General features: G+C 37.5%; 4 protein-coding genes across 7 annotated transcripts in view; 1 reads left to right on the forward strand and 3 right to left on the reverse strand.

The window, feature by feature from the left end:
* Positions 1 to 1,021, reverse strand: part of LOC104800565 — a 2,989-nt gene extending 1,968 nt beyond the window's left edge. Inside the window, exons 1-4 of one of the 2 annotated variants that reach the window (XM_010523404.2) lie at positions 762 to 1,021; positions 593 to 633; positions 324 to 387; positions 55 to 82 (exon numbers count right to left, since the gene is read on the reverse strand). In XM_010523404.2, the coding sequence (XP_010521706.1) occupies positions 55 to 82; positions 324 to 387; positions 593 to 633; positions 762 to 941 (313 nt within the window). In that variant the 5' untranslated portion in view covers positions 942 to 1,021. The remainder of the gene's footprint in view (positions 1 to 54; positions 83 to 323; positions 388 to 592; positions 634 to 761) is intronic. The other variant, XM_010523403.2, reaches the window with a different exon arrangement.
* Positions 1,022 to 1,355: 334 nt separating this feature from the next.
* LOC104800566 (vacuolar protein sorting-associated protein 41 homolog) lies at positions 1,356 to 7,390 on the reverse strand. The gene is made up of 19 exons (XM_010523406.2): positions 7,013 to 7,390; positions 6,394 to 6,663; positions 6,134 to 6,313; positions 5,761 to 6,021; positions 5,516 to 5,648; positions 5,336 to 5,426; positions 5,141 to 5,243; positions 4,611 to 4,714; positions 4,435 to 4,528; positions 4,163 to 4,318; positions 4,012 to 4,074; positions 3,829 to 3,894; positions 3,218 to 3,418; positions 3,053 to 3,130; positions 2,849 to 2,968; positions 2,650 to 2,730; positions 2,480 to 2,565; positions 2,177 to 2,258; positions 1,356 to 2,077 (listed from the first exon to the last, which is right to left on the reverse strand). The coding sequence occupies exons 1-19, from the start codon at positions 7,268 to 7,270 to the stop codon at positions 1,616 to 1,618; spliced, it is 2,889 nt and encodes a 962-aa protein (XP_010521708.1). The 5' UTR covers positions 7,271 to 7,390; the 3' UTR covers positions 1,356 to 1,615.
* A 1,055-nt stretch (positions 7,391 to 8,445) lies between these two features.
* Positions 8,446 to 17,398, forward strand: LOC104800567 (syndetin). Of its 3 annotated transcripts, none has more exons than XM_010523407.1 (25): positions 8,446 to 9,000; positions 9,463 to 9,624; positions 9,740 to 9,814; positions 10,061 to 10,139; positions 10,353 to 10,417; positions 10,534 to 10,623; positions 10,916 to 11,005; positions 11,126 to 11,212; positions 11,296 to 11,379; positions 11,589 to 11,708; positions 12,382 to 12,410; positions 12,494 to 12,626; positions 12,822 to 13,364; positions 13,493 to 14,037; positions 14,123 to 14,186; positions 14,289 to 14,385; positions 14,538 to 14,725; positions 14,944 to 15,069; positions 15,265 to 15,335; positions 15,574 to 15,636; positions 15,900 to 15,972; positions 16,319 to 16,438; positions 16,714 to 16,791; positions 16,883 to 16,933; positions 17,047 to 17,398. In XM_010523407.1, exons 1-25 carry the CDS (start codon positions 8,749 to 8,751, stop codon positions 17,149 to 17,151), a joined length of 3,390 nt encoding a protein of 1,129 aa, XP_010521709.1. In that variant the 5' UTR covers positions 8,446 to 8,748; the 3' UTR covers positions 17,152 to 17,398. The 3 variants fall into 3 exon arrangements, with proteins under 3 accessions (XP_010521709.1, XP_010521710.1, XP_010521711.1); XM_010523408.2 differs by having other exon boundaries at positions 8,862 to 9,000; positions 9,453 to 9,624; XM_010523409.1 differs by lacking the exons at positions 8,446 to 9,000; positions 9,463 to 9,624; positions 9,740 to 9,814 and having other exon boundaries at positions 10,358 to 10,417.
* A 1,033-nt stretch (positions 17,399 to 18,431) lies between these two features.
* Positions 18,432 to 20,672, reverse strand: part of LOC104801513 (serine carboxypeptidase-like 51) — a 4,248-nt gene continuing 2,007 nt past the window's right edge. Inside the window, exons 8-12 of the mRNA XM_010524823.2 lie at positions 20,521 to 20,592; positions 20,249 to 20,299; positions 20,077 to 20,129; positions 19,815 to 19,950; positions 18,432 to 18,638 (exon numbers count right to left, since the gene is read on the reverse strand). Coding sequence (XP_010523125.1) covers positions 18,564 to 18,638; positions 19,815 to 19,950; positions 20,077 to 20,129; positions 20,249 to 20,299; positions 20,521 to 20,592 — 387 coding nt within the window. The 3' untranslated portion in view covers positions 18,432 to 18,563. The remainder of the gene's footprint in view (positions 18,639 to 19,814; positions 19,951 to 20,076; positions 20,130 to 20,248; positions 20,300 to 20,520; positions 20,593 to 20,672) is intronic.

Genomic DNA, 20,672 nt, shown 5'->3' on the forward strand with positions numbered 1-20,672 from the left:
CATAAAGTAGTTCGCTATGTCCTTGACCAGCTTCAGCAGCTGCTAATGCTTCAGGAATTAGAGTCTTATTTGCTGCTGCTACCTGCAAAAACCGTAAAAATTAACAGCTAAGGAACATGAGAAAGAGATACCTCACCTAATACCCAACAGGACCGAAATCGCCCATCACCAAGTACAAAATGAATTGGAAAACGGGTCTTTAGAATACAAAATGAATTGGAAAACCCGCATTACCAAACGAAACGATTTCTACGGTTCAAGCAGTAGTTGATGAAAACAATCCACCTTGAACTCCGATCTTTTCATACTGGAGGCATCATTACCTTACCACCATGTATGCCATATTCTTTCATATCCATGAAGTACCCGCGAGTCATCTCATCCTTACTGTCCTAAATCACATCGAATACAACTGATTAACTTCTGGTTCACTCACACAAAATCTCGAAAGCGACAGTAAATTGTAAACCCATCAATTCAACAAAAAAAAAAAATTGTAAACCCATCAATATGCCCAAATGTTACGAGTCTTCAATCCTGAATCCCAGTCTAATTCCAAAATAAGCAAAGAGCTAAAGGAAGCGAAGCTTACAGTCTAGCACGTTCTTCTTCAATGGCTTTCTTGTTCCCAAGCTGCCAAAAGCCAAATCAAAACACCACCCACCAAAAGTCAGTATCTCTCTGACATCTGAAGCTATAGTTTTTCATGTTTCCGCCGGAATCAAACGGAAAAGCATATTCAACTTCAGTTTAACCCCTACCTTATAGAAATCGAGGAAAGAGCGAGTGGAGGATAGAAGAGCCGGAACTTGTGAAACGTGAGGACTGAGATTCTCGCCATGGGCAAGGAAGAGCCCTTGATTCGGGTTTCGAAATGGGAGAACTGAGACAGTACTCTGATGCTGCTTAAGGATACGATTCAGTCTCGTCGCCAATGCCATTTTCGAAGATCAGATTTTTCGCCGAGACCCCTTAAAACCCTACTGGGCAAAAAGCCGTTGTAGGCACGAATATCGTGCGAGGGTGCATATACATATGTAAACATACATTATACATAGTGGTTAAAGGCTAACCGGAAAATAAAAGGCGAACCGAATCTGGTTGTGGATAAACCGGTGATCCTTAATTCCAATGTTTGGTTTAAGCTTTTTGACCCGGTTTTCGGTTTATTTTCCCAGAGAGATGAGAGCAGACCCAAATTGAAACAGGGGAAGGGTATTAAATTGGTTTGGATAGATCCGCTTGGCCAATCATATGTACTCAAAATATACAAATACAATATATATATATATATGAAAATGAATGTATCCAATTTCAGAACATAAACGGAATCGTTGGGCAGAAATACGATCAAGAGAAAAAAGAATACCTTAATGTTTCACAAAAAAGAGACAAATATTTCACACACTGTGGTTCAAACCATAAAAAATTAAATCACATGGATAATTTAAAACGCCAGTCTTAGCTTACAGGTCCAATCAAAATCTCACTTCACTTTTCTCTCAGTCTCCTCTCGTTTTGGCTATGGACTTAAGGAGGTTACAAGAACTTTCTTCAAAAAAAAAAAAAAAAAAAAAAAAAATACACACACAAATACACAAAGAGAATGGTCGGGCTACCTCGCAGACGCAGCAGCAGCCGTAGTACACAAAATACACCGCAACCGTGGCCGACCCGTATCTTCCTCGTCCCCATCGTCATCCTTATCCTCGTCCTCGTGATCGTACCCGTAATCGAATCCCGAGCCCTTGGAAGCTGAGGATGAATTCTTGATGCCGTTGCTAAACGCTGCGTCGGTGAGGCAAGTCATGTGGTAAGCATGGCAGCAGAAGAATATGACAACCGAGGCGCCGCGTATGGAGACGGGGTCAAAGCAAATGCAACAACGGGTGTCTCCTCGGGTCTTGGACTTGATTTCCGTCATTCTTAGGCTCGGAGATTTATCCGTTCTTCTCTGGGAAAACGAACTGTTTCTGCTGCTTTCTCTCTTCGCACGGGAATCATCTTCTTCGTTGCTTAGACACACCCCTCGTCTCGCCTCGTTGAAACACTTGACGAGAAGATTCACAATGTCGGTCTGCGTTATTCACATAATCAATTGCTTAGCTGTTCAGATTTCCTAAAAAAGACGCCGTCGGTGTCACGAAGAGAGATGAAGAGAGAGTGAGCTGTGTACCTTGAGAATGTCGTTGCAGCCGTGTCTAAGCGACGTCTCTGTTCTGTAATCTGTTATGATTTTTACCAAACGATCCCTCAGTCTGAAAGCAGAAGAAGAAACAAATATCAGGAAGCATTATGCTTTGACTAAACCGATTGCTACATGAGGCCATCTCGTGTTGGATATGATTCGTTGTAACGAAAAGTTTGTCTATGCAAGAGTGACATTACATAAAAAAAAACGATCATTGTAACTCAAAAAAAGAAAAAAAAACTCGGAAGTAGAGAGAAGTTATGCATGCAAGCTACTTGTTAAACTAACCGAGGTATCTCCAAGCCATTTGGGACCATATTTACAATGTAGAGAGGATCAAGGTTCCCAACTGTGTGTTCCAATAGCAAGCCCACCTGCAAATTGGGACAAAGTGGGAAAAACAACATTAAGTACATGAATTTCCTGAAACTGAGACAATTTGAGCAAAGTGTCTTTACCATCTCGGGTTTGTTCAGACATTGTTTGATCAGCTCTTCCCAGAGATCATCATCATGCTGCATGGACACAAATTCCACGGCCTGCACAGGATTGTTCAATTCTTACGTATCGTTAGTTAGTTAGTTGTGTTATTAAAAAATCATATCCATCAGAACATTAGCTAAAGAGGGCTGGCGAACATGAGTCCTAACACAGTACCTCTTCTATGTCCCCCAGTTTATTAATGATGACAGCAAGAGCTTGTTTCGCTTTTCCCATTCTCCCCAACACAAACACTTGCTCCTTCAAAAGATCTTCCCTGACGCAAATTTCATATGCCTGACATTTAATTTCATTGGATCATGTTATTCATCATAAACAGTCCGAGAGAGTTCGTTTTATCCAAATCTCTTAACATAGTACCTTTTCCAATGTGTAATGTTGACTGCTACGGAGGAACAGAAGCAGCATCTTAGTATCATAATCCGCATAAAGTTCAACCTGAAGGAGGATAGACCACAAAAGCAGTCGCTGATCAAGAAGAGGAAGAGCACAGTTATTTCGTAAACTGATTTTGACTACCCATACCTGCATGTCATGAAACTCCTTCCCAGCATCTGGACTGACTTCAAATAATGCGTGCAGATATAAATACAAGTAATATCGTGAATCACACTTTTTGCCAGCTTTCAGAATCTGAGAAACAACTTCAGATGGAGAAATCAAATCCTTATTTTGGATAAATAACGCAACAGCACGCTTGCAATCGAGCATCATCAACTGGACAACCTACAAATTATGGATAAGAAACAAGAGTCCACCAGTTATATGACAATAAGCAAGAAAATTGCATCACAGAAGAGACACTGTGCATACATAAACCTCCAACACACTTTAACGCATCTGCGAATAAAAGGGTCACAAACATATTGATGTAGGGGCTTATGCAGTCTGAATTAGAAAAGTTCCATACACTTAAAGCAAAAATAAACTTCACACAGGTTAAGCCCAGGAAATATATATTAAGGGTTTGTGTGATCCAAAGATAGAAAGACTTAAAAGATAGAATCTGTAAGATAAGAGATCATGTGACTCACTAAGCCACAAATAAGATAAGGATGATTAAGAAACTTTTCATCATAAAGGAAAAGCCAACTTAGTTGTGCTTTAAAATGTTGACTGAGGAAAGAGACCTATACCTTCCCACGAATTGCCTCATGCAAGCTATACTTCTCAATGAAATCAAACACTTCTGGTTTGAGAAGCTGTAAAAAGGTAAAGGCGCATGTAAGGGGACTATAGACATATAAAAAGGTTGATATAAGACCAGGTCAAGAAGGAAAGCATGAAATGCATAATTGTGTCTCTAATAGTAGGCTTACATCAGCATAGAGCGAAAAGGCCTTCTCATATTGTCCATCAATCACATACAACTCCGCCAGTGCCTGAAATATTAAATAATGAAACAACTCCAAATCTTTAAAATATAATAAGCTTTTATGTGCAGATAACAAGCTTTGGTCTCATTCTGACCTCTTTCAGGGCATCAGTCATAGAAGATGTGTTCAGCTGAGGCTCTATTGCAGAGATAACAGGCAAAGCAGAATATATTGCACGTGGCCAAGATTTAACAGTGGACAAAAGCTCCTTGTGATATGAACTGTTGGTTGCCATTGCTACTAGAGCAACCTGTAGCATAAAGAAAAAAGCCATATCAATCTCTGAGGCATGGGGAAAGAAAGAAGACGTCATTAAAACGAAAAGTAGAAAAAAAAATGCATAGGAAAAGCGTTGTATATACAAACCTCATATGCAGTGTCACGCAGCTTCGGGTTATCCGTAGGCATGTATGGAACAAGGACAGGCAGTTGACGCAGTTGCGCAAAATGGAAAACCCATCTGGCGAGAAATATTCCATAAAAAATTTTAACAACAACAACAACAAAAAGCCAAAAAAAAAAAGGTATTGATTAGTTCAAACCTCTCCCAGGCCGAGGCAGATCCTCGCAACACTTTGGGACATAAAGAAGCCGCTTCAGCATATTTTCTCTCCACAATCAAATGATCAAGATACCGAGAACCCACCTACACATATAAAGAACTTAAAGCAAATTAAAACGCCATGAGACACAAGAAGCTGATGTGGTAACACTATAAGGTTGTTTATGCTCCCCAAGTGCTGCATTTTTCTATTAAAGTCCTGATGACATGCTGCGACCAAAAAAATCTATGGATGAATTTGGCCCTACAAGACCAGCTAGCCTCTTAAACACATAAACTGAAGATGCTAGCCTCTTAAAACACCTAAACTGAAGACACTTAACTGAATGGATCAAGGACCATCAGACTAAGATTGTCTTTATATTGCATATATTTGAAAGTAAAAACAAGCACACCCTTTACTTAACATTCCAGACCATTTTCGTGCAGGATGGGGTGCACAAAAGAATGAACAGAGATGTTGGATATGTTAAATAAAAGATGCTACCACGTCTTTCTTTTCCTAAGTACCTCATCAAGTAGTTCGCTATGTCCTTGACCAGCTTCAGCAGCTGCTAATGCTTTCTCATGGAACCCATGTTGCAAAAGCCAGTTAATGTGATCTTCAGCATCCCTAACAATCCAGAATAAGTTAGGAACCCCAAACTCCGATGACAAATCACTAGAACAACATACACAAAGGAATAGATGATAACAAAAATCAACCTAGGTTTTGCAATTACAACATCCTTGGGAGAAACAATGTAATATAGTGGTTCATCACCAGCTGCCCACTGTCCCCCAGCATAGCTGCTACCTACACTCACATGGAAATGATCGAATAAGTATTTTACAGTAGCACCTCTTCCCTACAAAGCAATTTACTTCTGCAAACAAAATCACGACCTGAGAAAGGAGCATGCGCAAGGGTATAGTCTTTTGCCTTGTAATGTTCAAAGCCATGTACAGGAAGAGCATCTGTGGTAAGTTCATCATTATTCCATGATACTATGCGCACTTCAGGCCGCTGGGCATTTCCCTGGATTATTTAAAATTATAAATTCAACAAGTGTCTTGAAGGAATAGAAGGATGGCCGAAATAAGTTCATACTTTGCCAAAAGTAGTACAACAACCAACAAGGACGAAGTACCTGACGTGGTAACATGCTGCTAGCACGTTCCTTCTCTCCATCTTCTTCAACGGGTATGTAAGCAAGAATAACTAGAGAATCGCCAAAGGGAGCAATCCCTGAAATATAATAGCTGGTCTGAAAAGATGCCACTATATCCACCTGGTTTAGGCTAGACATCTGTATATGCCGATATGTTCCGTTTGCAGCCTTTTGTTGATCTGATTTTATTGATGCAATTTTAACAGATGTTCCCCAACCAATCACCAGAAGAGTGTCATCCTGACAACAAAAAATTCCTTAAACCACCCGTGCAGCTGTTTATGAACTCAATCCCGGAGTTATTTAAAAAGTCAGAAAAGTCAACAAGATAATACGAAGTGTTGAAACAAACCTGCCAAACCAAGTGAGGGAGCAAAACCTCAGGACGAGGGCTTCCCCGTGGTCTCTCAATAAATGTAACACGCTGATCTTTGGCAGCATCATAAACTTTAACACCGGAATCATTAGCCCAAGCAATGAGACTTCCTCTCCATTTCACAGCATGAATTGGGCCCTCCCCAGAATGCAGCACCTACAAGGTTAGCCTTGATTAATTCTGTAAGAAATTTCAAATTTTTCCCACAGTACAGATTTACCCATACTATTACCAACCTGGTCTTTGTAACCTAACCATTTCTTGCTATTGAGATACAAATGACCAGCCAAGCCACCAGCTACAAATCTCCTTGATTGCTTCTTTGTATACTCTGGGTCCAAGGAAATGGCCTTCATCGGGCGATGATAATCAAACCTCAGCTTCTCATCAGTGAAAAGGCTATTTATAACAACAGACCCATCATCTGAACAGCTTCCAATATACTCTCCTTCTATGTCAAAGCTAAGGTCATTAACCGGGGAAGTGTGAGCACGGAATTCTTTAACCTGAACGAACATAATTACCACAAATTTCAAAATTGAACCCGAAACACAAGAACATGACCAGCAACTACATGTATCACTAGCACAAAACATTTACATATTCCCTCTTCTGGACAACGTTACAGCTAAGCAACCACCTCAAAAGTACTAATACGAACAGTTCCCGAAGAAAATACAAAGAAGACACACATAACCACCTAATGAGCTCAATTTGTCGCCAAGAAGCACGAGTGCACAATAAATTCAAGCAATCCCAAGCAAATTCCAATCTTAATTTCCAAATTAACGAGCTTAGGACTCAACTAGTACTCCGAAATTCCGCAATCAAGCACTGAAATGATTGAAATTTCACCTGATTCCCCAAAAAATCGAGGATATAAACCGGCCCGGCGTGCGTACCAAGCGCGATCATCCGCTCCGCCACGGCGATGCACGAGGCGGCGTCGTTCGACAGCAACGCCGGCACGTTCCCGCCCATCCGCTGATACTTTAGCCTCGGCTCCTCCTCCTCCTCTTCCTCCTCGTCTTCACCCTCCGTCTCTTCTTCTTCTTCCTCCTCTTCCCTCTCGTCGTCTCCTTCGACGCCGTTCTCCGGCGGAATCGTCGCCATTACCACTTCACAGCGACTCTCCGGCAACGCAGTTAGATTGGCCGATCAGCACCAGATCTGCCTCGTACCCGGTGATCGCTCGTTCCTTCGAAATGTTTTTTTTTTCTCTGAATGAACTCTTAACAGAAAAAAATATATATTATTGTTGTCGAGGGATGAAGCCAAAGCCAAGTTCAGGTACGATTAATCGATTACGGTTAAATTAATTATCCTGTTAATCAGGAAAATTAAGCTAATTAATTATTTGGAAGGCGACAAAGAAAAGGTGCCATGTGTGAGACACACCGCCTTTCTAATTTATGTTTTTAGGCATTTCCTTTTTTGACCTTTTCTTGTTTGGATAGAGACGTGATGTTTGGGAGCACACACATTTCATATTGTAACCAAGGAAGAAAATGACATTTTGCTGTAGGGGCAATTTGGTATATTCCTCCACTTTATTTTCTTTTCAGTATCGAGGTATTATATATTACAATACGCGATTCGTTTTTTTTTTGTAATGACAATAATGAAAAGATAATAGTTTGAGCTTTTATTTTTATTTATTATGCATTCGTGACACGGAATAATAGTGATAGAAATTTGTTGTGAGAATAACGTGTAAATACAGATAGACATAAAAATGCATTAATTAATTCATATAATATTGATCTTTTTTTTTAACAATCACACACTAAATATAAACATTTTTGCATCTCTGTCTTGAATCGAAACATTGAATAAAAAATAAATAAAATTAAGATATGCGATTTTTCACCAATTCGCGAATGTATACTTATACAGAATCGTATAAAAAAAATTAGAGATGTAAAGGTATATAGAATCTCAAAAATAAATAGTTTTTAAGTTTAAATTATATTAATAGTTGTCTACAACAAAAGATAATAATTATCATATTAAAATAATTCTTAATTATTTTATAATAAATATAATGAAAAATAATTCGTAAGGATTTAAAATGATAATCCATAACAGATTTTAAATAATTAATGCAAACAATTTAATTTATTTTTTAAAAAACTAGTTCTGAAATATAAAATCTACAAACATATTTAATAATTACCATGCCGTCCTAAAGAGATATATAGAAATTCCAATCCAAATCCGATGATCGGATAATTCAAATCTGATGATCCGATAATTCAAAAAGGTTGCAAAAGCAGGGTAGTGAATTTTCTTCCCGAGTTTTCTCGGCAACCAAACAGACCGTTAAGAACGGGAAACGCACTCGAGACAGGAAGCTCTGGTTCCAAATAAAAAAAAAAAGGACACGACCGAAGATCTGTTCTTGTCATTACTACTCTCGTAGCACTTGGGGATAACACGACAAGACTCCACTGTTGCTTGTAGGGGAAATCTTTCACGGGACCTTTTGGCTGATCGGACTTTCCTGGAATCGGCATTCACTCTCACTTCGGTTCCCGATGGTGGTGGATGGATCGGATTGATCTGGAAATCTCCTGTTGAGATGAGATGAGATGCAGCCCAATCTCTTCCCATTCGGCACAGTTTTGGGGAATCCGTTTCTGTTCAATGGCGGGGATCTGAGCGAGTTTGGTGCTGAAGGCTTCGGGAGCTCTAGTTCTAGGGTTTTCTTCTTGGTTCCTTTCTTGTTGTCCCAAGGAGGTGAGATGGATTTGTCTAAGGTCGGCGAAAAGATCATCAGCTCCGTTAAGTCCGCGAGATCGCTTGGACTTTTGCCTTCTCCTTCTTCCTCGGACCGTCCTGAGGTAAACTTGTTCTGATTTTTCCTCTTCTGTCTGTTTGGTTGGTGAGGAAATGTGCACAGGGAGATGCCCATGAGTGTCGGTTTTAGGATTTGCAGAGTTTAGGCTTCGTTCTGTTGAGTTCTGTGTTTGAAATTTGAGCAAGTTAACTGCTGTCCTGTCACTCGGTCTTGCAGCTGCTAACTTGACTGGTTTGGATGATTTTATCGTGTTCCTCTGATTGGTGCGATTAGTGGAGAAAACAGTTATTATCTATCCTCACATCTTATGCTCTATTCGCTGCCCAAGTTTCAGAGGAAGAAATTCTGATCATGACTTAAATTGCCACTTGTTTTAAGTGAATGCCTCTTTTACTGATAAATGAAGTAATCTTCTAATGAGACTCTGAAAGATGAAAGCGTATGGCTTTTCAATTCGATGGGATATTTGAGAATAATGAGAATTTATCACCAAAGTATTGTGTAGATTCCAGCCCGTGCTGCTGCTGCAGCTGCTGTTGCTCGTGCTTTGGCAGGGCTGCATCCCGATCAGGGTATCTCTTCAAGCTCTAATGAACTGAGCTCCATATATGGACGTGGTCCTCCCCCTCAAGAAGTTGATGAGATTGAAGAAGGATTCTATGAGGAGGTGTTTTTATCTGTGTACTATCTGTCTGGTGTATTTTGGTATTGATGGTATTGGGAGGGATTCTTTCGTTTCATCTCTAAGTCACAAGTTAATTCATCATTTGTTTCTCGTGTAGGACTTTGATCCAGTAAGGCATGTTTTGGAGAATGTGCCAGATGATGAGAATGATCATGCTTATTTTGAGAAGCAGGTACTATTTTATTGTTCCCCCTCTCAACTACCTGATTTTCCTTTTCAGGGTATTACATTAATTCTTCTACTTAACTCGTTGCCAATATTTGCCCAATCAAAATTGCTGCAGTTATCTTAATAGAATAAAGATACGGAAGTAAAGAAATATTCGAAAGGGTTTCCGCTGTCTGTACAGAAAGGCTCTGTTGTTTTCTAGAAACTGCTTTTCAAGATAAATGTTTGGAAATTTTTTCTGGCTGCGCAGGCTACCATAAGGCTGGCACAGCTGGATAGAGTAGCAGAAAATCTGTCCCATCATGTTATGGAGCATCATGAAGTAATGGGTAAGTGCTCTTGATAAACCTCACATCTTCTATAGTTTCCATCTGTAACCATGGTGTTTGCACTGTGTATATTAATCAAACTGGGTTTGGGTAAGTAAGATATTCACGCATGCTCCTAAATTAAAAAAGACTTATTGTGTTCCGCTAAAGTGAACCCATGTTGACTGAGAGGATCATTAGCCTTTGTGAATATTGATATTCACTTTTGGTCAGTGAAGGGGATGAATTTGGTTAGAGAATTGGAAAGAGATTTGAAGATTGCAAATGTCATCTGCAAGGTAAGGATATGTATGATCTCTAGCCGGAATTAAGAGCAATGTATTGGTGGCTTCCACTTATATTTTTCCTGTTGCTAGTATGACTTTGATTGTGGCTGTTTTAATGTTATTGACAGAATGGAAGAAGGCATTTGACTTCATCAGTTAACGAGGTGTCTAGAGATCTCATTGTAAACACTCATTCTAAAAGGAAGCAAGCCCTTCTGGTAAGTTCCTCTTCTGTTTCCACTTTCCAGACATTGGCTCTGCAAATTGTTTCAGTTTACTTGGACATTTCATGCTTTTTGTCTTCCCTGCTGAAAGTCCTATTTTTATATGGCTAGTACTTTTAGATTCAAATCTGCTGTGTAATGTTAATTGATGAGCAAGTTCCTGAGTTCTTGTTGGTTCTGATTTCTGTCTATGATGTTGAGACTTTTTTTGTATGTCATACCTATTTGCCTCCCTGGATAACATGTAATTAGAGCAGCAAGATTGTTTTATTGTCTTCGCTTGCAGGACATGCTTCCTATATTAACTGAGCTTTGTCATGCAAGAGACATGCGATTAACTCTTGAAGCCCTCGTCGAGGAAGGCAACTATTGCAAGGTTGTCCTCCTCTCTTCGCTTTCTGTTGTACCTTACTGTGTCTTTTCATAAAATATTATGGTGATACTATTTTCCTATGGGAACTCACAGGAAACCACAATGTGTTCCATGATTGTGTAGGCATTTCAAGTTCTATCTGAGTACTTGCAGCTGCTTGATAGTCTTTCTGAATTTTCAGCAATCCAAGAAATGACCCATGGGGTTGAGGTGAATATAGATTTTTCATAGCCAAATCTTGTCTTTGTGATTGTCAACTCTTTCTCAGTTAAACTTCGTCAACTCTTTTAAAGGTTTGGCTAGGAAGAACTCTTCACAAACTGGATTCATTGTTATTAGGAGTTTGCCAGGAGTTCAAAGAAGAGAGGTATCTAACGGTTAGTAAACCAACTAATGCTGCATGTTAAATTTGTTTAGCTCTCATCTTATTTTCGACTTCTTTGGAAGAAAAGAGCTTTGTGGCTCTTACCGTCTGATAACATTCCTCTATTTTGCTTGAGTTCTCTTAGATGATTTCTTGCAAGTAGAAAGAGATAGAATCTAGTTCAGAGATGAGTCTCACTTGTTTGCATACTTATACTTTTAGGTACTTGATGCTTATGCACTGATCGGTGATGTCTCTGGGCTTGCGGAGAAGATACAAAGCTTTTTTATGCAGGAAGTTATTTCAGAAACCCATTCTGTACTGAAGGCCATTGCTCAAGAGGTATGTTAGCACGATATTCAATTGTTGCATGTGCAAGATGTGGTTAATTAGTTTTTGTTGTTTGATTTGAGTTGTAAGTCATTTATTCTTGGATAGATAGATGCTATGACCTTTCTGAGGGATATACAATTTTGATTGTTGTTACTCATACTCTATCATCAATCTCTACATAGAAATGTTGAGATTTAAGCAGTCAATTCTTAGTCTAACGATAGTAAAATAGGGGACATAGTCATAGCATGTGTCTTTCGAAACACAATTTAGTTTTCTGTTTTTGTTCGAACAAGTACATTTGACTAATGTAATATTGTGAACAGAATCATGTCATGACTTATGCTTCAGCACAGATAAGGTCAAGTTCTGTATTTACTAGTTTCTTTTATGTTATTTTCGGGTACGCTTGAAGAAGAAGTATTTATTCATAAGTTTGCTTTCATAGAGAACATAATTATGTTTAAGATATGGGTGCCTGCATTTTGTATGGATTTGTATCTTAATTGCTTTGAATTCTTAGATGCTACCTTTCCTATGTCATGGCCTGAGTTCGTACCTCACGTAACAATGCTTTTTGCTGGCCTTTTACTGCATACCTGACTTGAAAATGTATTGAAATAAATAGATGATTGGAACTTTTATTTACGTATTCCATGTAGATAACCAGTTATTTTTGCAGGACAATGGTGCTGCCATGCAAAATACTAGGTATGCTCTGTAATCTTAGTTGCTGGTATCTGTCTCAGTATTCAAGTACGATACTTGCTGATATAACCTTACTTTCTTTTCAGATTTACCTACAGCGATCTATGTCTTCAGATACCTGAATCCAAGTTTAGGCATTGTCTTTTGAGAACACTTGATGTGTTATTTCGGTTGATGTGTTCGTTCCACGAGATAATGAGTTTCGAACCGGAAAAGAAGGTAGATTCCATTTTCTCAGTTAATATCAAATATCGTTTGTTACTTTGGTAGGGTTCTTGTAACTACCTATGTTGTTTGTTTTTAGTGTTGTTGGATTTGTATTCACATCTCCTACTTGAATATCATAAACGAATTCTACGGAATTGATCTTATTGATCTTCAATTTCTAAAGGTCATATTTCTAAACTGGAACAGGTAGAAGATTTGATCACCACAAGTTTGGGTGCAACTCAAAATGTGAATTTAGTGACAGGAAATTCTAACAGCCCTCAAGATGCTCTCTGTTCAGCCTCAGAATCAAGTTCCAGACCTTCTGGTATAGTTTCTGTAGAAGAGCTCTCAACCTTGTCTCCGACTGATGGAACTGGAACCTCCAGTTCAGTGCAGCTAAAATCTGACAGTGGAATAAGTGAAGGTAGGGATTCTAGAGATGCAGTGTCGACCAGTGAGTCGCCATGGTATCATCTACGAAAAGAAGGTGCAGCTTTTGTGTCAGAAACCCTTCAGAGAGGACGCAGAAATCTCTGGCAACTTACAACCAGTCGTGTGTCAGTTTTGCTTTCTTCCCCTGTTGGTTCTTCAACAAGTATTCATCAGTTCTTGAAAAATTACGAAGACCTGAACATCTTCATCCTTGCCGGGGAAGCATTCTGTGGATTTGAAGCAGTTGAATTTAGGAAGAAGCTAAAGGGTGTATGCGAAACTTATTTCAGTTCATTTCATAGGCAAAGCATGCATGTAAGTCCAGCTTTACAGTATCCGCTGGGCCAACATTATCAATACTACAGTGTCTCCTATTCTTTTCGTGCATCACCTCTCCTATGTAATACCCTGCAGTAAAGTTGTCCTATTTTTCCCTCTTTCAGGCGCTTAAAATGGTTTTGGAGAAGGAGACTTGGACTAAATTGCCACCTGATACTGTGCAAGCTATTAATTTTACTGGTCTTGTGGGGGATGGAGCTCCACTGATTATTTCTTCTCGTGGTGCCTCTGCTTCTTCCAGTTTTCTACAGCTTAATAATATGTCAAATAACTCAGTTGCTCAGAGTGCCAACAGAGGTGGATTCTCTTATTGGCTGAAAAGTGGAAACCCCTTTTCAGCAAAGTTAACTTGCTATAGAGAGGGTCAAGATGACTCTTTGTATAGTGGAGTTGCTTCTGGAGATCGTGAAGTAAATGATAGCACGCTTGAGGATAGTGTATCTCCAGATCAGAGAGATGTAAGGCGCGTGAATGGAGTTAGTCCTGTTTCAGAAGATGAAAATGAGGACCTTCTTGCTGACTTCATCGATGAGGATAGTCAGCTTCCTAGCCGAAGCTTTAAACATGGTCATTCAAGAAGTCTGTCTTCCCATCTGAGTACCAATGATGATTTTACAGCTCAAACAGGATCTTCTCTTTGTCTACTAAGGTATGCAGTTTGACAAAATTAAATCATAACCTTTTCATTTCCCTATTTGCCGTGCATGCATGTTAACTGTACTTTTATGTGTTAGGTCAATGGATAAGTATGCAAGGCTTATGCAGAAACTGGAAATAGTTAATGTCGAGTTCTTTAAGGTATTCCCCATAGTACCCTCTATGATTTTGTGCAAACCTTGGGAATAATTGTTCCAAGTATCTTTTCTAAACCAACTCCTCCAATTGCGTGAATTTTTGCAGGGAATATGCCAATTGTTTGGGGTTTTTTTCTATTTCGTATTTGAAATATTTGGTCAAGAAAGCCCCAGTGGAAAAGGTTTTTCTGACTATCTCAACCGTGAGTGATCGTTCTGTTTAAATACTTTTCTTTGTTTGCATTGCTAAGGCTGAGTGCCATCGCCATGAATGTAAATCTAACATATGCTAGGATATCTGAGTAACTCGTTTTGTTCAACAAACAAAAGTTAATTGTGGTTTCTGAATGCACAGATCGGCTGAAGAGCAGCTTAACTCGAATATCACAAGATTGTGAGCAGTGGATAAAACCTCGGTTATCACCATCTTCATCTTCTTTACCGGGCTTTCCTCATGCAGTCCATAGTCTTAGTGATGTGACACCTTCAAATCCCCTTAACATCATTTCTGGTCACTTATTGGGCACGTCTTTCGGTCTCAAGGTATCAAATGGATTTTTGGTTTTGCTTCATGCCTTGTGTGAAGAAAACTATAAGTCAGATGGTTTTTGGTCCAGTGTTTGCTTATCCTGATTAAATTTCTGTTATTTTCTTCCCCTCTCTGTATTCTGCTCTGTCTGAGAAGCATGGTTAGCATTCTTCCTCATCATGCCATGGTTGTGTAATACGAGGCTTATGCGCCGCATGATCATTACCCGCAGGAAAGATGTGCTGCTGCAGAGACTATATCTCTTGTTGCCCGGATATTGCATAAATCAAAGGCTCATCTCCAATCAATGCTTATGTCGAGAAATGGAGCTGTGGTTGAAGACTTCTTTGGTCAACTGGTACATTCCTCTTTTTCTGATGTTTTGATTGTGGTGGAAAGAAATTACATGAGGATATGTGTTACTTATCTGTTTGACTGATATGGTGATGGTTCAAATACATTTACACTATTTCTCATATCTGTACATCATGAAGATCCAGTTAGTATGAGCCACTTTTATAGACTTTGTACTCTTATTGAATGATTTCCTCAGGTCGATTCCGTACCTGCTCTAACGGAGCACATACACAGGACAACTGCAAAGATACTGCTCCATGTTAATGGGTAAATCCTCAATTGCTTTTAGAGATTCCTTCCAAAGGAATTTAGTTAAAATGGATTGAACCTGTCTCCTCTCTCTTCCTTCTTTGTCCCCATTTTTACCGATTACTTCATCAAAACTAGGTCAGATGAAAATATATATCATCTCCTAGCTGTAAAGTGTGACCAGGATCTCTCTCATATTAGTGCTTTTCTCATGATTTCGGACGTATGTTCATTCACCTTCAATGTTTTTTTGCAGATATGTCGATCGAATTGCTAATTCTAAATGGGAAGTCAAGGAGCTTGGAATGGAGCATAATGGGTTTGTTTCTTTCTCATATGCCCTTTAATCCATTCTGCCAACAATTCACAGATTCGTATGCCGCTTTCTTCACAAGTATTAGGAGTACTCATGTTGTGCATGGTTTCTATTTGCAAACCTATTCAATTGCCGAATCCAGATTTAGCTATATCCGTTACAGGGCTGATCCTTTAAAAACTAGATTCTATCTATCAGTTCCTGTCTTGTCTGGCCAGGGATTACATCACCATTGTCACAACTGTGATGAGTTCTTCGATGTACAGGTACGTTGATTTGATGCTTGGAGAATTCAAACACTACAAAACACGGCTTGCCCATGGGGGTATTCATCAGGAGGTAAAGGACCCTTTGACCCAACCTCATCAAATTCTTGGAATCCGACTTTGCAAATCTTGATAGATCTTTTACATAGAGTTTAGACTCACCACTGAGCCATGGTGTGACCAATTTCCTTATTTATCAACTAGTAGATGGAAATGTAAACCTAGGAGGATCCCCACTGTTGTCTGCATTGAAAAAAAAAAGGGCATAAAAAAATTTCGGGAAAATAAGTTTTCTTCTCAATATGCTTATAAAGAAGAGCACATTCTTACCTGGTGGTAAATGAACTGAACATGTTTTGATGCGTGAACAATCCATGGGGAAATTTATGTCGTTTTTTTTACAACTTTTCCCCCCTAAGGTACAAAATCTCCTGCTGGAATGTGGAGTTGAAATAGTTTCGGAAACGCTGGTAGAAGGTTTATCACGAGTAAAGAGATGCACCGACGAAGGGCGTGCTCTCATGTCATTGGATCTCCAGGTAACCCTTTCCTCCATCCTTTGTCCGGCCTTATGGTTCCGTTCTTCACCTGAGACAAGCATAAATCAGTCAAGTATCCTCGAAAATGTATATATGAAATTATGAATTAGCCACATTTTAGTTTCACGTAATTTCACAAGACGATACGCTTATTTTTCTCTGTAATGTATCGATAGATAACGTTAGTAACGTGTTAGAGATCACTAGCAATGTTTTTAATCAAAACAAGATGATACATTCTGCTAGTTGAATGAGCTCGAGAAATTTGATCATAGGTTCTGATTAACGGGCTTCAGCATTTTGTTCCGGTGAACGTGAAGCCGAAGCTCCAAATCGTCGAGACCTTTATCAAGGTAAGTGCATGCAATTTCACTAGACCTCGGGCGATTCGTTATGTATGTATGCTTAACCGAATATCATATCGTCTCGGGTTTTTTTCCGCAGGCGTATTATTTACCGGAGACAGAATACGTCCACTGGGCAAGAGCTCATCCGGTAACCAAAAACATCTTCGGTTTTATACCTAAACCGGAACGATTAAATTAAATTGATTTGCTTAACCGGATTTGATCGAAAGTCGAGTTTTTTTTCCTCTCTGTGGCGTGCAGGAATACACGAAAAGCCAGATTGCGGGGTTAGTAAATCTAGTTGCGGCGATGAAAGGTTGGAAGAGGAAGGTGCGGTTGGAAGTTCTGGAGAAGATCGAATCGTAGATCTCTCTAGAAACTTCTAGAAGCCTCCACTCTGTTGGTTTCTTCTTTCTACTGATTGGTGTAAAATGGATTAGCTCTTCTCTTGGAACCTTGTCGTTGGTGAGACATATATATACACATATATAATGTGGTGTAGTGTAAGACTCTCGAGGTTTTGTACAGTGAAACACATCGGCTTTGTAATACATTTTTCTCCATCAAGTGTCCGAAAAAAAATGGCAATGTATCTTCGTGGGGAATATTGAAATATTAAGTTTCTTTTCTATAAATTGAAAGCTACGAAATTTGTGGAATTTTATATGCTCATTTTGTAGTGGGTCTCAACTAGGGGTGTCCATTCCGGTATTAACCGAATAATTAAACCGAACCGAATAAGATATAACTGTATCCGAGTCAAACCCGATATCAAAACTAAACGGTTATGATTTTTTTAAATCTGAAAAAAAACGAAACCGAATCGAATAGAAAAAATAATTGAAAAATCGATAATTTTTTTGAAAAATGATTTTTTTTTTATCAAAACCGAATCGAAAAATAATCAAACCGAATCCAATTGAAGTTTATGTAAAAACTAAACGGTTATCATTTTTCTATAATCTAGATAACCTAATCCGAATATAATCAAACCGAAACTCGAAATGATCATCTTTGGTCTCAACGTTTCCATTAATAGAAAATATCACTAAAAAAATTTTGAAATTCAACTAACTTGAAAAAAAGGTTTTAAAATCATTTTATGTACCATTTTCAAGTGGATTTATCGTAAAAAAAACGAGACATTGACCATTTTCAAGTAGATAACCCTAATTATATATACATGATATTACATATATACCCTCTTATACTCTCTATATATAAAAAAATACCCCGAATCACTTCGTGTGTGTATATATATTGAAGTTGTTTTCAGCCACTTCGTAACTCCAACAAACAAAATCATATTTACACGCATACTTAAATTTTGAGTAATTATGTGAACCCTAGCTAACTTCTGCTGGATACGAATCCAAATTAAAAAAAATGTCTTAGTGTATATTAATTAATTAAGTTACTAGCCAAGTGTATATCCATAAGTATATATATATATATATATAACTTTAATATCTTGTGTAAAAATTTATTAATTTTTTTGTTGAAGCGATCGGGGTGTTTACTGTTTATTGTGATCATATCTTCCAATGACTTATTTATCCTTTTTGTTTTCGGTATACAAGACAGTATCATTATCCAATCAGATCGATTTTTTTACTTACTTAATCAGACCGAATGAAATTTCAAAATTAAAAAATAAGACATTGGTAAAATCTTATAATATTATTATTACAAACTCCGTCTCAGTACGTTTGTCTGAAAAAAAACAAATCAAATCAATGGGTGAGAGATCAATTACAGACACATAAACGTCATGAAGTTCATGAGATGGTGCTCGGTGACTTTGTAATCTCCTCCACCATTTTCAATGCCACACAAGGTTCATCCACTGGCACCTGTGTTTTTTTATTACAATCATTATTATTATTAACAACAAAATATTTAATAATTAATACATAAATTATATTATAATACTCTAATCCAATTATAATTCAGGACAAAAAAAATATCGTAAGGGGACAGACAGGAAAGGCCACTCAATTGTCTGACACAGGTCTTGTGCTTTCACGCATTAAATGCATGCGATTTTTTTTATCTCTGACGTTTTACCATTTTTACCATTTATTTCGGTGTTTACGTGCACGCAAAGCCTTTACATACACCCATATAATACACATAAATAGTATGATCTTTTTAAAAAAAAAAATAAATAGCACGTTACTGTGTGAATGATTGATAACCGATATTATTTTATAAGGTTTTATACTTAGTACTATAAATGTATACTGCCCTCTTTAAAAGAAATTGTTAGATTAATTTTTTCCCGAAATATCATCATTAGAACAAGTGTCTATTTCATGTAAACAATTGTTATTTGGATTCACCATTTTCATTTTTGTTACTTCTAATAAGATAGATTATTTGTTTGCTGTTTGGTAAAATAAGTTTTCTTTTCTATTGGTACTATAACGCATATTTCTGTATGTAATTTCATCTAAAACCCGTACTAAATAATATAGGTTACAAAAATAGATTATTTGTTTGCTGTTTGTAACTAATTTCACCTAAGGCTCAGATTTCATAACTATATTTCATATGGGTTACAAAAAAAATCAAGAGTTATTCGACCGTTAATGAAAATACAAATGATAAAAAAAAATCTTTTTAATGAAGGACTTTATCTGCTTTTCTAAGCCTTTTATTTAAAAAACAAAGCGGGTTCACATGACATAATGATGAGTAATGATTGTGTTATAAATGCTTTAGTCAACAATTATAGTGTCTTTTAGTAAGCAAATGATGAAACTATATGAATTTCATAATGATGAATATGACTTTTTAGTATTAGCTATTCTTTTCATGTGATCTAAAATCTCAATTTCTTACCAACACATTTTAAATCTTAAATTGTTTTTCGTTTAACTATCTAATAAAAAAATCGTATCGAATAATTAGTAAAAAAAAATTGTGGTGTATTAAAACATGATTTGAAAAATGTAGTAAGAGTATTAAAATATAATTAGTGAAAGTATTTAAAAAGGGATATGTTTTTTTTTTTTGGTAATACTTACAAAATGGCCAGCTCCAAGAATCCAGTAGAAGCTGAGATTTTTATGCGATTTGGTGAAGCCTCTTGTCGCTTTATTATCATCTCCACAAAATATCGGTTCTCTGTCCATTCTCCTGAATTCTTGTAACCCTTCCCACCTACATTGCCTCATCATCATATATTACAAAAAATAATTTATTTGTCATATATATGGCTATATATATATATATAATTTCATAATGTATATTCATAGATTTTTGAGTGTTGTGAAAGTATGTTTTTACTTGAGCTTGTGAAGCCATGCTTCCACTCCTCTTGTTGAACAGATCACATCAAGCTACAACCACAAATGACGACAATATAACATTATATATGTATGTGTGTGTGTGTGTGCCCATGATGTGGAGATCATATATATATATATATATATATATATATATATATATATAATCTTACTTGCCCATTGTAGATGGTCACATTCACCCCTTTGGCAAGAAGTTCATTTACCTGCCACCCCCAATTATTAAATACAAAGTTTACTAAATCGCCCAAAAAAAACCAATTTCAGGATTACCCATCGACAAAAAAAAATCATAAATTCCTAAATTTCCATTTTTTTAACTTTTAACATCCACATGCATAACATAATCAACAGACAAAAAATCGATAAATTAGTATTTAAAAACCGTTAAATATTTTCGGTAAAATTTAAAAAGTTGATGATATACCTCATCGATCCTAGGTCTCATGAAATCACCTTGCATCACGGTAAAAACAGCATTCGAACTGCCTCCCCATCTAATTTAAAAATAAAAAAATCATCAATCTATCGGGTAAGAGTGTGTGTGTGTGTATATATATATATATATATATATATATA

This window comes from Tarenaya hassleriana, unplaced genomic scaffold (genome assembly GCF_000463585.1).
Source record: "Tarenaya hassleriana unplaced genomic scaffold, ASM46358v1 Cleome7, whole genome shotgun sequence".
Taxonomy (NCBI): domain Eukaryota; kingdom Viridiplantae; phylum Streptophyta; class Magnoliopsida; order Brassicales; family Cleomaceae; genus Tarenaya; species Tarenaya hassleriana.

Bases quoted from the DNA above. Each gene is read 5' to 3' on its own strand.
- LOC104800567 (XM_010523407.1), top strand. From the start codon at position 8,749: ATGCAGCCCAATCTCTTCCCATTCGGCACAGTTTTGGGGAATCCGTTT. The intron at 14,726-14,943 runs GTATCAAATGGA...CATTACCCGCAG, and splicing joins GCACGTCTTTCGGTCTCAAG to GAAAGATGTGCTGCTGCAGA. The intron at 16,439-16,713 runs GTAACCCTTTCC...ATTTGATCATAG, and splicing joins TCATGTCATTGGATCTCCAG to GTTCTGATTAACGGGCTTCA.
- LOC104800566 (XM_010523406.2), bottom strand. From the start codon at position 7,270: ATGGCGACGATTCCGCCGGAGAACGGCGTCGAAGGAGACGACGAGAGG. The intron at 2,969-3,052 runs GTACTATGTTAA...ATTAAATGTCAG, and splicing joins AACATTACACATTGGAAAAG to GCATATGAAATTTGCGTCAG. The intron at 2,566-2,649 runs GTAAAGACACTT...CCCAATTTGCAG, and splicing joins GTCTGAACAAACCCGAGATG to GTGGGCTTGCTATTGGAACA.